The following is an 18,001-nucleotide window of genomic DNA, read 5'->3' as shown; positions in this document are numbered from 1 at the left end:
CTCTTTGTGTGTGTGTGTGTGTGTGTGTGTGCGTGTGTGTGGCAAAGTGATGCACAGGTGCATGCACTTATGCGCCCAACCTCACACAACTAAATGCAATAAAATTATTAAAAGAGAGGCATTTCTTCTAGGAAGATAAGATAAGAATGTAAAAGTATTACCTATAACTAACACTTGCTGTTTGGTCTTGGATTACTTCCTGGAATGTAGGTAAGGAAAATGGCATGGTCTTTAATCAGTGAATAGTCTCCTGATAAATCTTAGAACCCAGAGGTACCACTTATTCAGCATCTTATATGGAGCTGCTACCGCCCCACTGCCTCCTTCACTTGTCTTCCTTTTTCTTCTCTTCTTACCCCAGACTTGATGCCCAGTGTAGTGACCTGTGGGACTGGGAGAAAGCTGACAGTCACAGCACCAGCTCTGCCGCAGCATCAGTCACTAACCTGATAGGACTAAAAACAAAACCGAAAAACCTGGAAATGTGTTTCTGGTTGAATGGTTGCATAGTCTGTCTTTTGAACAAAGGAAATTTTGGTTTTAATTTTGTGTCACGATAGAACACCCCCTTAAATGTGATTGCACAGACGACTATAAAATACTTGTTAAAAATATGTATATTTTCATTTTTGCTGATACAAGTCTCCATAGTAATTCTACTTGTTTTGCAGATTGTGTGATGAATTATTGCAGTAAGGCCACTAAATTGGTTTCTAAAAGACTAAACCAACCCTGGGTTGTTTGTCAATTTAATTAAGTTTTCTGTCACACTTGCATGTGCAAGGGAAAGAGGTGGGACAATGTGCATTTAGTGTTATTTTCAACTGTAAGATGTTTCTACTCATAAAAAAAATCTTCATGGTTGTTGGAAACCCTTGAGGATTTGTTGATTCATACAGCAACAAAATACTCATTGGAAAACCCAAGTCCCCATGTCCTTATTAGTCCTCCAAAGGATATTGGAAATGCCCTTTAATTTAAGATCTCAGAGGGTTTGCCTTATAGAGGTGCTCATCACCATAAGAGAAATAAATTATCTGGGGATGGAATGTTGTGGGTAAATTTGAGTTTTCTGATGACATTTTACAATGCTGTATTTTGATAACCTATTAACGATATATTTTAGTAGCGTTGACATTTCATTGAAATACCATCTTAGTGTCTTCAAGTCACTATCTTAAGTTATTGATTTCTAAGGATGTGCTAGAATTGGTTAGTAAGTAAGAGTGGATTCTAGTAAAGCAGATACTATTAGGATATTACATTCTAGAATCTACTTCCTAATATCTATTCTAACTGGTACAGATACTCTTCCTTTACCAAGGGGGTTATAGTTCAGGAGAGAAAGAACTTTAATTGGGCCGGAGGATGTTACGCCTCTGTCATAGACTCTTACTACCTATTTTGAAGCAGATCTATTCTTTTGTATCCTACAGGTAAAATTATTTCATAGCAAACAAAGCAAGGCTTTGTGAGTTGAGCGTGTCATGCTTGCATTTTTGCCTTTCAGCTCACATGGAAGACATAAAGGAATAAAAGTTTGATATTGTATTCCAGGAAAATATTAAGACACAAAGAACCAATTATTTGATTTCCACCCCTTGTTCCCTTTAAAAGTTTTTAAGTGGCGGCCTCCTGAGCTATTCTGAAAGCATATACTGATTAGCACTCTGTAACCTCTGAACTCACTGTATGTTTGTAACTTCAAGAGAAAAAAGTGACTGAAGAAAAAGGTAGCTGTCTTTTTGGAGGGATGACGTGGTTATGAATTAATAACAGATAAAAAAATTAGAGCGACTGCCTTCAAAGGCCCGGGAAGAATGTTGACTTTGCAAATAACAGTTCACAAGTTATTCTTTTTATACAGCATGTCTGGCCAGTGTCTAGGCACTAAAAGTGACTTGAGGTGAGTGATTTCTCTTCATTAAATATTCTCTCAAGTACGAAAGACCTCCAGACACTGAGAAGAATTGTATTGCTGTGCTACAAAATACAGGTCTGCATATTTTTGTAATGATTTCATAAACATACAAGTGGCTCCATGAGTGCATATTGAACTCTATTCCATGTCTCTTGCCTTCTGTATTATATAGGAGTTTTTTTTTTTTCTTAAATCAGGGCCATATGTCAATATCTATTTAAAATATCAAACAATTTCGTGGAACTTGTGAAAGTCAGCTGTGAATTCCAGTTCTCACTTCTATCTCTCTCTTCCATTTTCAACTATTTGGCTTTTTTCTTTAAATTCGTTGCTGCCTCCTGGTCAGTGTGCTGTCTCTACTCTTTTCCTTTCTAGTTGGCATCCCCAGTGATCCCCTGCTTTGGAAGGAGGATTAACTCTTTCCTCCCCTTGTCCTCCCCAGCAAACAGCTTTTCCCTCTCTTCTCCTCTTCTTCTCAGACCCCCCAGGATGGTTCAAGCTGTGTGTGTGGCTTTGGGTAGATTGCTGTGCTCTGAAAACCTTAGACATGGCTGCCATCTGGTATGCTATGCTGATGTTCCCCCATTTGGTTTGATTGTCATTGGGGTGAATTGTGATGTTTAGTTTCTGTGCCACTAATTTATTCTCATTTGCTCTGCTCCCCCCCATATAGATCTTCTCTTCCTGATGTGATGATCTTGACATTAGTGACACTTCTTCTAGAGGCCCCAATCTGCACCTTTTTGGGCTGATTGTTGCCCCGGAGTTGTGTGGCTGTCATCCATGGCGGCCCCTCAATTGCCATGCGGGGGACCTCTTCTCCTGTGAGGTCCCTGCTGGCATCCAGGTCATCTTTCTTCAACACCACGGGGTGCAGTGGAGGTCACGATTTTGAGACCTTTCTTATCAGGCTTGTGATTGATGGCTTAGTTGGTGCGGAGGCCTGAGTGGGACATCATTTTCCCTCACAATTTCAAAGGCATCTGTGCCATTTGTTTTTACGTTTCTGAAGTGGCATCTAAAGAAACCATCCCAGATTGTCCTCAAGCCTTTGTCTCTAACTTTTCCGGTGTTGGCAGGATTTTGTTTATTTTTTGATTGTGTTTGGCATCTGTAGTTTTCTGACAGTCCGTGCTGTGCTTTGGTATATGGCCCTTTTTGTAGCCAGTGTACTAGGCCGTTTGAGGGGGAAAACCTTAAGTTCTGCAACATTTTCTTGACATTTCACCCATTTTTCTTGGCTCTCCTATACCAATCCTTAATTTTTAATGCTTTCATTTTGAGACCCCCTCCTCGGAACTTAAGCCTTTTATTGTGTTTCAAATTTCTGTTAAACCCCTCCTCTTTTCCTGCTTGTTTTATGATACCCCGTTGCAGATTTTCTTCCATGGGTGCCTTGTATTTTATTCTTTTACTTACTTTAGAAAATATGTGTTTATTTTTGGCTTTTTGAGACAGGGGAAATATTATTTATTTATGCATCTGAGTGCTTGGCTGCATGTACGTTGTGTGCCACATACTTGCCTGACACCCTTGGAGGTCAGCAGAGGGTGTTAGATCTCTTTAGAACTGGAGTTACAGACAGTTGTGAGCCACCGTGTGGGCACTGGGGATGGAACCCAGGTCATCTGCAAGAGCTGCCATTGCTCTGGACTGCTGCTCCATCTCTCTGGTACCCATTTACTTACTTGTGAGACAGGTACTGCGGCCCTTGAACTCCTGTACTTCCTACTTCCACCTTCCGAGGGCTAGGATTGCAGACTTGTGCCTGATCTGTGGGGTTTTGGGACTCAGTGCTGGTTTTTATGCACTAGGAGAACACCCTAGTGACAACTGTATGCCAAGCCTCCATGCCTTGGAAGTTTAGACTTTAAAAATACATGCATATAAACATAAATGCGCTATCTCTGCTTACTCTGAGCTTTTATGTTTTTTTCCCCCGTACTTTTGCTGTCTGTTCTTATTAACAGCTTTTCTCAGATGCCTGGCATTCCTTGTCTGTCTACTTATCTTCAAGAGTATTAGGTCTTATTGGAGGAGTCCCCAATAATCATTTCTTTAGGCGATCTCTTAGGCTGGTCAGATACTCCTCATAAGATTCTTTACAGCCTCGTGTTGTGAAGACGACCCTAGACTCAGGGCCCTGGAGGGGCACTGGGTGACCCCTGCACCCCAGTCTCACTTTAGTCTTGATGCTGTATATGCCTATAACTCATGCCTGAGGAATCCTATATATGAGATCCTGTTTGATCTCTTCATGGTAAAGATGTGAAGTCTTTAGTGGTTGAGCGGTTGCCTGACTCCATGAAGTGGGGGAAAGATCCTAAAATCCAGTACTCTCTTGAGCTTTTCAGTTTTCAGTACTATGTTCACCTGCTTCCAGAGCCTGGATCCTCTTCTTGCTGAGCTTCTTGTCCATTCCCCGTTCCATGGGAGCCATGGGTAGTTCACTTCTCCGCTCTGCTTGTTTGACTTTAGTGTGGTGTCGTGTGGCTGGCAGCATCTGTTGCTGTGCAGTCTTCTGTGCCCTGTGGTCCTAATGGTGGTAGCTGTGTTTGATGTCCAGGCACTTGCGACATTTTGTAAATGATTTCTTTTAAAACTTACTTTGATGAAGTTTCAGGCGCAGGTGTTCAACTTGCCGCTTGGATCAGAAGCCTCTCCCTTCCTTTTTGTTCTAACAAGCAATCTGGCTCGAAGGATGATGTCCTGCAAACATTTCCCCAGCCTGCAGTCCCAAACAGAAGCACACGCTGTCTCTGCTTAGACAGTGCCTTTCATGTTTCTAGGAAGAGGTAGCATTGCGGGGTCATAGTGTTTGTTGGGGAAAGGTTTGGTTGGTAGACTAGCTTTTTATCCTCCCTGGGTTTTCCCTCCCCCGAGGGGCAGTATAATGCAACCACCACTGTCACAACCGTTGGTTGAACTGCCACCGCCGCCATCATCTGGAAGCAGGTGGAAACCTGTGTTTAAATCTCAGATCTTGTTAGTTGCATATCATGGGCAAGCAGTTTCTTTTAGCAACAGGTACCGTTCTCGGAGGACTGATTGAACTGTGGTCCTTTCAAGAGATCGTAAAGGTTAAATGTGGTGATACTTAAACATGCTTGCTGAAGACTTCACCCAGCGTGAGGGCTCGGGAGTACCGAGTTTATAGTGGTTTTGTTGGAAATATGTGGGGATTGACGGCAAGTGTAGTCATCAGTGTGACTCTTCCACGTGGTCCTCCATAAAGAAAGTGCACAAGCCACGTTACACCAGCATTTAAGTTCTGCTTGCCCTAAGGTGGGTAAAATGTCGAGAACCTGTGCTTTAATTATGACCATTGATAGCAACACTAAGGAAAACTTTCAGGTTTTAAATCTTCTATTCTGCACAGAAATATGGGGAGGAAGGCCACAAAACTTATAATTTTATCACCACTATCAGCAACTTTTTGAATGTGTGGATGCAGCATTGGGTCATTAAGTTTCCAGGGTTCTCAGAAGGCTACAGCATGGAGTTCGTTTAAACGCCAACAAAATGATGGATAGAAACTCAGATGTAGGTACTACAGGTCCTGATGAGGAATTCAGAGCGATACCTGTCGCCAAAAGCCTTTGCTCACTCTTGACAGTTTGAGGTTAGGTTCCCAGAAGGGTTGAGAGAGAGGAAAGTGAAAACATGGGCAGGCCAGAATTCCTGCAAGCCTCCTCTGGGAATCCTGGGATAGAGTGGAATCTGGCAGAGATGATCGTCATGTGTCCAGTGTGTGGTTTTGTTTTCTTTTCTCCATCACTGTTAGCGATAGAATTGTCACAGTGGGACAGTCTGTGGTTTGGTTGCTATTTTACAAACATAGATGCTGGGTTTTCTCTCTGATGAGGAAAATCACTCCTCCTTTAGTAGCCAGTCTTTCATCGCTCTGCACCGCAGTGTTGTCTGGGTCCACTGCCAGGGTTGGGGATCTTTATAGAACTATACTATTAAGGACGAGCACTAAATTGTGTGGCTGAGGGCCGTGTGCGACTTGACCAGTGTGGACATTAGGAAATGTCACTGAGTCGAGAGAGCATGACTTCCTCCCTGTCCTGGGAAGTGAGTGACCTCTGAACAACTGAGCTCTTTCAAACTGCAGCAAGGAAGCTTCATGGAGGTGGGGAGGCAGCGGCAGCGTGCGAGATCTCCCTCACTGGGGACTGTGGAAAACTTCACGTTCACAAACAGTTCTGGGAAGCATTCATTTGCGTATCAAAATAGTGGCTGGTTCCAATGATGAAAATGATTTTCAGTAGCCAGCATTACCAAGAATCAGAGGCTTGTGTAAGATTACCAAAAACTATCATTTCATGCAGCCAGCTCTGTTAGTCACAGATGTTTGCTCTCGTTTCACACTCTTTAGGAAACGGGGAAAGGATATTACTACAGTTGTCCCGTTTGCGCCTTAGGAAAGACGTGGTGTCAGTCAGGAATCTCTTCTGCTGTATAAGGAAGGGAGTTTCCATGTGAGGCAGTACATTTGTGAAGGCCCCTGCCTTGCTAGCTGCTGTGTCCTTTGTAGCTAATAGTAATGTCGTGAGGAGAAGTTAGGGGCTTGGAATATATCTCAGCTTTTCAGTCTGCTCGATGAGGGACAGTTTTGTTTCTGGATGGTTGATATTAAGTGTTAGATTGTGTCCTCTGAAGTTTGTAAGAGGTAATGTGTGTATGTGAGGGGAAGAGGTGGGAGGGGAGAGGGAGAGGGAGGGAGGATAAGATGAGCCTAGGTGGCAAAGAAAACACAACCTACAGTTATTTTCAAGATAATGGGAAAGATGACGGCTGCGTATCAGTGGACAGCAGAGAACCACCTGAAGCTGTGGTAGAAACCGGGAAGTCATCCAGGAAGCGCCTATCCTCAGAGAAGAAAATGGTGGTTTATCTGGGACTTCTCACATGTTGGTCTTAAGTTAGAAATATGTTAAGAACTTTTGTTGTTGAGATTTTTATTGTTGTTGATTTCAACCATGAAAGGTGATATTTTGAATATTAGTTTGAACTTCAAAAACAATGAAAAATGGGGGAAAACATCTAGGCATTGTGGCACATACCTTTAATTCTAGTAATCAGGAAGCAGGGGCAGGCAAATCTCTGTGAGTTCCAGGCCTGCCTGGTCTATGTAGGGAGTTTGAGGCTAGTCAGGGCTACATAGTGAGACCCTGTCTCAAAAATAAATAAATCAATTAATTAAATAAAGGAAAAAAAGAAAACCTCACACCTTCCTTTCCAATTAGTATAGCAATAATTTCCTGTCAAATGACCTTACATATCTTAATAGGGGAAGGTCATTTGTTGATTTTTTTTTTATTTTATATTCATAGGTGTTTTGACTGCATGAATGAATGTTTATGTACCATCTCTGTGTACCGTCCGTGTTCAGTGCCCCCAGAGACCAGAAGGTGCCAGATCCTCTTAGAACTGAAGTTATGGACAGTTGTGAACTGCCATGTGGGTACTGAACCGTGGTCATCTGGAAGAAGAGTTAATACTCTTAACCACTGAGTTACCTCTCTAGCTCCTTGTTGATTTTTTTTAAGCATTTTGCTTACACGCGTTTCCTATTGCTCGTGCAACCAACATACTGCCATACATTGAGTAGTTGAAAGCAGAGCAGATTTATTAATGTTTTGGAGAGTTTGAGGTCAGCAGTGGTTTCTCACCAGGATGAAATTATATCTGAGTTCCTTTTTGGAGGTTCTAAGACATGCATGTTGTGCCTTTCCCAACCTCCAGAACCTGCTGAATCCGTTGACTGGTAGGTGCTTTTCATTCTGAAAACCAGCCATGTCTGTCATTCTCATGGTGCCATCCATCCTTTTGGTTCAGGCCCCTCTGCCTCCCTCTTCCCTGTTTAAAGACTTAGGGTTCCATGGGGGCCCATCTGAATTAACCCAGTCTGCTCATTGTCACCCCCACCTCGTCACTCTGCGTTGCAGTTGCAGGTTTCAGGAAAGAGAAAAAGGATAAAGGATATGGATAGTCTCTCTCTCTCTCTCTCTCTCTCTCTCTCTCTCTCTCTCTCTCTCTCTCACACACACACACACACACACACACACAGACATACACTAAGACACACACAGTTTGTTTTTTGATTTTTCTGTGGTGTGGGAGGGTCCTCTTTTAGTATTCCTGCCTAAAAACAAATTAAACAGTAAGGCTCTTAAAGAATCAAGAACCATTAAACTCAGGCCAAAAAAAAAAAAAAAAAAGGCGATGGGTATTCATTCCTATAATTTTCAAAATGCCCATGTTTTATGATGCGAGAGAAATCTCTTATTCCCTTGAATTTCTTGACAGCTGCCTTTTGCTCACTTGATTTTTATGCATATGTGGTTTGAAATGTCTGGCTTGAAGTTTGCCAAGGAGTCTCAGTTACTAAAGTCAGGAGATCAGTGGGGGAATTTATGTGATTTGAGACTACCTTTTAAAGAAGTATTTAGCCCATGATAAAAGACCATAAAGATGCCAGGCAGTGATGGTGCCTTCCTTTAATCCCAGCACTCAGGAGTCAGAGGTAGGCGAATCTCTGAGTTCGAGGCCAGTCTAATCTACAGAGAAACTTCCAGGACAGCCAGGGCTACACAGAGAAACCCTGTCTTGGAAAACCAAACCAACCAAACCAAAGGACCATAAGGAGAGCTGTCCAGCACCATAGCAACAGGTGGGGCCAATGCAGAAGGGTCCTGCTGACAGGGAGACCGTGTGTTCAGTACCACATTCCGTGTGAACTGGCAGGAACGTATAACCAGCAAGCAGTGCAGGGGGCAATGGGTAGAAAATTACTAAGGGGACACACATCAGGAATAAAGTGGATTCTGGCTAACCAGAGTTCTTACGGAAGACAGGCCAGGGTAATCAGTCCCAACTGGGGAACTTTTGGAGGCCAGGGCACCCCAGTCAGAGGAGAAGGTGATCAGACTTCAGGAGTAAGAGGACACTGAAGTATATTTACCTATCCTGATCCACTCCTGAGACTAGACTGTTACAGGGAAGAACACACGTGTTCAGCGGGTGGTTCCGAAGCCTGGTTGAGTAGGCAGATAATCCTTGGCAGACTTCTAAAGCACAGCTGCTTTTTCCTTGGCAGTATGGTAGTGGGGCAGTGGTGACGTCATACATCTGCGAAACAAACTCAGAATGATGGATTGAGCCAGGGCAGAAGGATGGAGAGTGATTGATACCCATTTCCTTTCTCTGGCAAGCCGTAGGCGTGAGCTGATGGTGAACCAGGGTGTGCTATCAAGATGCAAGCATCACACGAGACACCTAAACACACAAATGCTCTAGGTGGAGCCTACACCAGAGTCGCCCCATGAACCACAGAAAGTGGTAGAAACAAGATTGGTGGAGACAATCAGCTCTCGCCCGTTAATGCTGTGACGTCTAAATACAAACTCTGAGTGTAGTTAATGAAGAAGTGCGGCATAATTTATTGAGTTACTGTTTTGTCCTATCTGTGATGGATTACAGAGAGATAAACGAGGCTGTATAGGAAAGATTTGGTCACCAACAGATGAGCCAAGGTAAAATGTGTTTTCTCTGGCACCAACGTCAGGGCTTTCAGCGTCTTGTGAAAGTGATGCTGGTGTCACCCTGACCTCTGCTTAACCCGTGGGCAGGTTACAGTTAATCCCTTTTTGGAACTGGGTTATAATTGTATCAGCTAGTTCCGAGAGAGGGTTTTTTGGTGGTTTCCCCCCCTTTTCCCTTTCTTGTGTGATAGATATCAAGTACCTCGGTTGGTTTGCAAACTCTTGTTTCTGCAGCCTGTTCTTAGTGCAAGTCATGGCATAAGCTTTCCTTCTGTGGCGTTTTTCATGTCTTGGCTGCCTCTCAAAGCTCCAGGTAAGCAAATTTGGCTGCTGTGTGTCTGGTGAAGGCTTGTCATTTTGATACACCATTATGCTCTGTGTTTCCTAAGCCTTTTAAAATTGCTGAATGTTTTAAATAAGTGAATGGGCTGATGTTGTTTGGACTTGCACCCCCCCCCCAATGCGAATGTACTTATTGAATCTTGTTGGTGCAAAACATCCAGACCTTTTTAATGTATGCACTAGACAGGTTGCTTGTAAGAAATGTAGGCAGGTAAAAGGATTAGTTTTAATTATGTGCAGCACTAGTGTGATCATGAAGGAGGGGTAGCCCCTCCTGCCTTTCTGTAACACCAGCCTTAAGACATGTGCCTGAAAGGCGTGTTAAAAGAACAGTCATTTAACGTCCTTTCCTTGGCATTCGTGAGATGTTTCTCATTACCTGGAGAGCACCTAGACAAGTCCATGCTGCTTTCTTCAGTGAATTGCCTGACTAGTATTTCCTCTCCTCTCTGTTGTGTCTCATGCTTGCGATTCCCGAAGCTTCTGTCAGCACGTTTTCACACTGGAACTTTTAAAGTGAGCCAAAGGTGGGGTGTGATGAACTGCTCTGAGCGCACCAGCACACAGAGGAGTAGGAAGGATTGGCCAGCACAGGGCCTCTTTTGATGTCCCGCCCTTAGGGGTTTGTTGTTGTCTTCTGTCTTTGAGTATATATTAGTATTGGAGGGTAGGGTGGAAGGAGACCCAGACTTGATTGTTTTTTATTTTGTTTTCTTTTTTTTTCTTTTGTACTTTCAAGACAGGGTTTCTCTGTGTAGCCCTGCTGTCCTGGAACTCGCTCTGTAGACCAGGCCGGCCTAGAATTCGAGATCCACCTGTATCTGCCTCCTGAGTGCTGGGATTAAAGATGTGCACTACCCTGCCCAGCTTTCTTTCTCTTTTCTAGAATTAAAAAGGGGTATTAATTTTCTTTTTTTAAAAAAATGGAGCTCTTTGAGAGATATCATTTACTGCAAAAAAAGAAGAGGGAGAGAGAGAGAGAGAGAGGCCCATCACTGTGCTTACATTTATCCTGTTGCTCTGTTTAGAGTGGAATTTTGTGACCATTTGAAAAGCCCTATAGCTTTTTTTCCCCATTGTAATTCAAACTGTAAAATTTCAGCGTTTGATACTTGCTTATATGTTAGAAAGTATAATGTAAAAATTGTGCTTTGAGATAACTTAATCTTTGACCTGTTTGAGTCTACTGCCAAGGGTTTCTTTGGAAAATGAGTTATGCAAATATCTCTTCACTTTGACAAGTTTTAAATTTAAATATTTCAAATAATTTTTACATTGAACAGCAATGAATAAAGTGCCGAGGGCTCTTTTTTTTTTAATAAAAATTTAATAAATACTATTTCCCATTATCTAAAGTATTATTTCCTGTGTTTTCAGTTACCTGTTTTCAAGGGCATTTGAAAATACTAAATGAGGGACCTCGAACACAAACATTGCGTAGATATTGAACTGCTTGCCACTCTGCGAAGTTGTAATGAAAGCCTTGTGCCATCCTCCTTCGCCACTCTCAGGATGTGAGTCATGATTTTGCTGGGTGGAACTGGTACTATATGTGGCACCCACCTGTTGGCCACATAGAAACTCATAGGTTATCAGTCCTAGTGTCCTAATGATGTCATGCTTGGGCTCAAATACCCCTATTTTTCTTATTTTATTATAGTGTATTGTTATAATTATTCTATTGTTGATGATATTGATACGATGTTATTAATATTTTCTGTATCTCATATATAAATTGGACTTTGTCATAAGTGTGTGTCTAGAGGAGAGAGCATAGTGTAGGAGGGGGTCGCTGCTATGCACAGTGCAGGCCTGTACTGGGAATCTTATAACTTACTGTTTGCGGATAAGCGAGGACTCCTGTGTGGTTTAGCTCAGACAGCTGAGGATTATGTACTCTTTTGTACAATTACAATGAATTAGACACTCAAAATCTGCCAAGTTTTTCTTCCCCTTTATAAACGGGAAGGGGCATTAGATCATGTGACAATATAGAGTGGGCTGTGACCTAAAACATCTTTAATTTGAGCAATAAGGGAAAATGCAACATGTAGCCGGTGGGGATATTGAGGGAGCAGCTTCACAGCCTCAGAACTCCCTGCTTCTCCCAGGGGTCATTAGGCTCTGCCTCAAAGTAACCTTTTGTTCTCGCTGCCGAAAGATGTTCAGACAACTTGGACAGCGCTACCGCGTTTCTAGTGTGCCTCAGCCGAAAGAGAGAGAACAGAGAGCGAACAGCTCTACCCGTGCTACCCATGCTAAAGAAAACAAGGCTCTTCGATGTCGCGGAGAGTTGACAATGAGCATATTTGTTTCCTGCATAAATTGACCATCACCTAGAATGGGTGTTTCTCCTGCTGGGGATCAGTATGCAGCCACTGGTTTAGTCTCTAGTTCTATATAGTTATAGGAATGAAAATACAGCAGGACTGTCATTCTAATGACCTTTTCTTTACCCAACCCCATTTGAACGGGGTTCCGTAAATCACAGAATTCTTCAGCAGAACCATGTTTCTTCACATTCCTATTAAGAATCTTGCTCACTGCCGCGCGGTGGTGGCGCACACCTTTAATCCCAGCACTCGGGAGGCAGAGGCAGGCGGATCTCTGTGAGTTCGAGGCCAGCCTGGTCTACAAGAGCTAGTTCCAGGACAGGAACCAAAAGCTACGGAGAAACCCTGTCTCGAAAAATCCAAAAAAAAAACCCCAAAAAACAAAAAAAAAAGAATCTTGCTCACTATCCTATAGATTCTACTGTAGCTGTAGAAGAGGGTTCATATTTAAGAAGTGAAGTAGCATCAACGATGTAAATTCCAAGATATTGGATAACTAGATGTTTTTCTATTATCTCTTTCTATGAGAAGAGTGTAGCCAGTGGCATTGTGTAATAAAACGGAAATAACAATGATGAATAAAACTAATTATTGATACCACACTATTGCAAGCATGTTGAATTTTGTTTGAATAATGTTGGAGTTGCATTATGAATTATTTAGTCCTTCCAGTCACTGTGTTATTATTCTTATTGCTGAGATGAGGTGGAGCTCCAGGAACTTAGGTTTGGCAGAGGAGGCTCAGCAAGTGAGTTCTGTGCTGGTGATCAAGCTCAGAAGATTTGTAGGTTTTTCCTACATTCTCACCTTAGCTGTGGCCGCATTCTCCTGCCCACTGAGGAAGCGTCATTAAAAGATGACAGAACTTGGTATTTTTTCATAGAAAGACTGTCATAAACCAAATGTTCTTAGCTGCTCAGTCATAACTGTTGATATTTCTAATGAATAAAAGTTGGGTTCATCTTCTTTCATATTTTCATTGATGGCTGTCTTACCATAGGATTTAAATGACCCTATATTGAGTATTGGAACTTAAGTAAATATTGACTATAAGTAGCTTGAGTTTTTAAGATGCCCACCCCAGTTATATAGGTGATTTGTCTTACATGGAGGGGAATAGTACTAATAATCAAGGCTTTCAAACAGACAGACAGACAGACACACATACACATTTGTGTGCACACTCAAGATTTGGACAATTAATGATTTTTATCTTTGCTGTCAAAGAATATTTTGTGTTTTGTATTGATTTTATTATTTTTATAATTATATTTTTGATGATACTCTTTTCTCTTATTCTCACAAGATATTTTTCAAAGTTGAAGCCCAGGAGTATCTTTTTCAGATCTTTTTGAAGCACCTGTGGGAATTAGGCATTAGAATAGACATAGCTGACTAGACCCTTTACCTCACCCAAGTGAGGCTAGAAAGGGGCAGGGCTGAGCTTGGTTGTCAGGGAGTCCAGATGGTCCTGGAACGGTCCTTAGCTGAGGGTGACCTTTAACTCCTGGTCCTCCTGTCTCCACTTCCCTCTGCTGGAGTTGCAGACCTGTATTTGTATGGCGCCTTTCTTAGACTCCCCCCTCCCTCCGTCCTCACATAAGATGCACTTGGGGTTATATTTAACCAATCAATTCAGGTTGCTTGAGAGCAGCCATGATTAGTTGTATATGTTGATTTGCCCATTTCATAAACACACTACGTGAAGAAGGACAAGGTGGGAAACCATGACGAGTTGAGGGGACGTTTCATGCATTTGGGCTCTAATGTAATATATTAGGCACTGCATGAACAACATGTACTAAACATGAGCGTGCAGAACGTGGTGTGAATCTGTAACAGACAGGGGCTAGAAACTTTAGGCCTCGAAATGGTGATGATGCTACCATTTGGCAAAAGAAAGGTAAATTCATGGTTTTGAAAAATAAATATATATTTCTTATATCTCAAGTGATAGTGCCATGTCATTTCCATCTTCCAGTAGGGAAATCCTGGATATACACTATATTTTGTGGAACAAGCAGGCCACAAAATTACGGTAATATCCTAAGAAGTCTGAGTAGAAGCCTGCAGCTGTACTTTTTGAGGTGTTCACACAGCTAAAGCCAATCTGATGTAGGAGGTAGGGCAAAGATGGTTTGTGTATTTGGTTTACCAGGTATGCTGATGTCAACCTTCTAAACAGTTCTAATGTATAAAACCTTGTTAAAATGCAGCAATAGAAGGGCAGTCTGCTGTTTTTTGTTACCTCTCTGTCTCATCATTTGGTCACAAAAGTACATATATATATTTATTTATTTTGTTTTTTGCCAGGTTACATTTTTTTTATTGGGGTGGAATTAGAGCTTTTTCCTTTTGGTGGCTGAGAAGTACAGCCAGCTGCAAGCCATCAACCATTTAGACTCCATGCTCCATTTGAATTGTGCTTCTGGACACAAGTCAAGGATGACAACTGTGAGTTTCATAACTTTCTCTAACTTGATTCAAACATGATCTGGGGCCAAAATACTTCTGAGACCTTTTTTGCCTTCTGCTGGCAAGGCACTGCGGAGGTTATCAAGGTCAAGACTGCATCCCTGGGTCTCGTAAAAATGAAGAAGCATTGAGGAAGGGGCGGCTCTTCGTGTCTTGTCCTTGTCTGTGTTTATCCGGGCAAAGGTTTATCTGTTCTTGTTCAAGATGAGTATCTCACTGGGACTGTGTCTCTGAAAGTAAAAACTATTATCTGTCATGCATTTTATCTGCCTTGGAAGTGCCAGTATTCTTTCATTGGAGTTACAGGTTGGGACAATGCAAAATAAATTAGGAAGGGGAACCACATCTTTGACGAAGGCTGAGTGACAAGAACGGGCCATAGAAAGTCAGAGTTGAAATAATTCCCATATGGAGACCGAGTTTTTACACTGTTTACTACCTTAGTCTCCTAGAGGATGCTAATTGAAGTGGAAGTTTTCATTTGGGAATCTTTGTGTTGGAATTTGCTATATTTTACAAAATATTCCTTCTCCAAATTATTTAGGTTAGTTAGTTTTTTTTCCTTAAACACAGTCTTGGTTATTAAGGAAAAACAAGTTAATTTGATGCACAAATCTGTGTATTTAATACAGATCTGTTTGAGCCACTTCAGTGGATCAAATACTTATTAAACACCTAGCATATCTAGGTATTATTTATATGTGATATATATATATATATATATATATATATATATATATATATATATATATATAAAATATCTGATGCAATTGCATTTCTGGAGAAAAGAACGAATACTTTATTATAAAATAATACAGTGTAACTGCTAGAGAACTATTTAACAAATAGACTCTATAGAAATAGGATGCTTAATATACCAGCATTTATCATGGCCAGGAAGGAGAAAGACCAGATGAGGCTGTTTCAGGATTTGTAGTTTTGTACATTCTAGGTTTGGTTTGCTTGTTTGTGGGACAGATTCTCATATAATCCAGACTGACCTGTTAACTATTAGCCCTGTAGTCAAAGTGACCTTGAATGTTTGATCCCCTGCCTCTACCTCTTGAGTGCCTCAGTGCTCAGGGATTTGTAGTTTTAGATGATAGTTTGGTCAGTGATGCACTTGATGCACATAGGAACACAAGCAGCAAGTGTTTGTTGTCTATGGTAAGATTGGTAGTGAGTTTTGGTTTTCATTAGGAGTACCTAAAGGGTGTGTAGATGTAGATGTATGGTGGGAAGTTTACATTCCTCTTTAATTTGCTCTCTAGATAAAAAGCTAGATGTGGGTTAAGGAACTCATCCAACTATTTGAAGCCATGGGAACGGAAGGAATGACATGGATGAACTTAAGTGAGAAGAGTGTGGCCGGCACTAAGTACACGGCCCAATTTCTGTCTTTACCTCTGCTCGTGGAGCTGATTAGTTGGCTTTACTGGTGAAGGTCTTGTTCTGTAAGCCCAGTGACCTGGGCTCAATCCTGAGACTCCATGGTGCAAGGAAGGAACCAATTCCTGAACGTTGTCCTCTGATTTCTACATGTGTGTGGTAGATAACCTCCTGCGCAGACATTTTATATGTTCCCACAAACAAACAATTACATGCTCTGAAATGTGCCTGCAAAGATCATTGTCTTATTCCATTTTCCCAGACAGGGTAGCCTTTCTGGTTTTTAAACACTGTCTCTGACTTTGGACTTCTTAGTTGGTCACTTCCTCCCTCCCTTGACCTCCACGAGGTTGCAGTTCTCCTTTCAGTCCTGCCACACCCACTGGTTTCTGCTCTCTGAAGAACTTTTGGCCCCAGCTTACTTGTCCTGTTCTTTGTCATTTGCATAAACTGTAGAGGGGGCGGACTTGGTAGGAGTCTGATCAATGTCTGAGATGTGCCAAGTTTATGGAATGTGATTTAAAAGGTAAAAGTTCATTCGTGGAACGTACAGCTAGAGCATAGAATTCTGTCAGCTGCCGTGAATAGAAAGACTGGGTGGAAAGTTGGAATGATGCCTTTGGGTTTTTATTATTTGCTTTGGGAAAGATCTCTAATTTCTATGATCTGCTTTGCAAAAGAGGAACCCTGGCTTCTGCGGTTCTCAAAGGTGAGAAGGAAATATAAGAGACATCAGAGAGACCTTGGTCCTGAGACTCTAAGGTCTTCTGGTGTCCCTCAGTTCCAAGTACTCAACATATTCAAGTATCATACTTTTGGGGGGTGGTTTTTGTGTCTCCAATGGGGAGAGGAAGATGGCAGAAGATTTTTAAGGACCTTGTCATCTACCAGGAGAGCTTTGGGTTTTATCTTGACTGAGATAAGCATGGGGATCTTGGGGATTTTAAGATGAGAAGTGACCTGACATGTTTTAACAAGATTGTTCTGACTACTGTGTTGTAAATAGACTATAGGAGGTTAGAGTGGAAACGGAAAGCCAGTTGAAAGTCCTTGCAGTAATCAAGCAACAGATGATAGTAGGTTGGACTGGAGTGGCGAGGGTAGAGGTGGTGAGAAGTAGTTGGATTCCTGATCTATTTTGAAGCTGTTGTTGACAGAATTCCCTGATGGGTTGGACATGTGGTTCAAGAGGGGAAAAAAAGAAGCGCCAAGGATTATTCTAGTCACTGGCTTCAATGAGAGAGAGAGAGAGAGAGAGAGAGAGAGAGAGAGAGAGAGAGAGAGAGAGAGAGAGAGAGAGAGGAGGAGAAACGAAAGAAATTGTTTTTAATGTCAAGGAGGTGACTTTGAGGAGGAAGGCATTTGGAATAAACTATACAGTTTTTTTCCATGGATATTTTAAAATCGTGTTAAAATACACAGAACATAAAATGTGTACCATGTTAGCTCTTTTTTTGTTTTGTTTTTCTCAAGACAGGGTTTCTAGAACTAGCTCTTTTAGACAGGTTAGCCTTGAACTCACAGAGATCCGCCAGCCTCTGCCTCTTGAGTGCTGGGAGGGATTAAAGGCGTGTGCGCGCCACCACCGCCCGGTTCATGTTAGCCATTTTAAAAGCGTAGTTCAATGGCTTCAAATTGATTTGTAGTGATGTGTAGCCATTGCCATCATCCAGCTTTATGGCATCCCATCTTGTAGCACTGACGTTCTTTACCAGAGACATTATGTTTTCTATTCTTGTCTCCGAGTTCCTGCAACTACCACTCAAAGTTGGCATTATGGATTCTACTGCCCTTAAATATTCTATAAGCAAAATGGGAGCTTCTGTCTTTTTGAAATTGGTTTCTTTCACAGAACATCAGTGTCTTAGGATTGATCCAGATTGTAACTTAGGTGAGAACTTCTTTTTAAAGACAAAATAATATTGCATCATATGCATAGACTGCAATTTTCTTACATTTTCAGCTATCAGCAGTCACGGTTTGTTTGCTTC

General features: G+C 41.8%; 1 protein-coding gene across 4 annotated transcripts in view; it reads left to right on the top strand.

Annotated features, from left to right (window-relative positions):
• Window positions 1-18,001, top strand: part of Arl15 (ADP ribosylation factor like GTPase 15) — a 353,796-nt gene that overhangs the window by 85,695 nt on the left and 250,100 nt on the right. For 2 of the 4 annotated variants that reach the window (XR_009058382.1, XM_057790205.1), the window contains exon 2: window positions 14,460-14,600. The exons of the other annotated variants lie outside the window; for them this stretch is intronic. Coding sequence is in view for 1 of the 2 variants with exons in the window: in XM_057790205.1 (XP_057646188.1) it covers window positions 14,553-14,600 (48 nt within the window). In the remaining variant the exon portion in view is untranslated. The remainder of the gene's footprint in view (window positions 1-14,459; window positions 14,601-18,001) is intronic. 4 annotated transcript variants of the gene reach the window in all.

This window comes from Chionomys nivalis, chromosome 15 (genome assembly GCF_950005125.1).
Source record: "Chionomys nivalis chromosome 15, mChiNiv1.1, whole genome shotgun sequence".
Lineage (NCBI taxonomy): Eukaryota > Metazoa > Chordata > Mammalia > Rodentia > Cricetidae > Chionomys > Chionomys nivalis.
The sequence above is the reverse complement of the archived record's forward strand: the minus strand, read 5'-3'. Positions and strand labels throughout refer to the sequence as shown.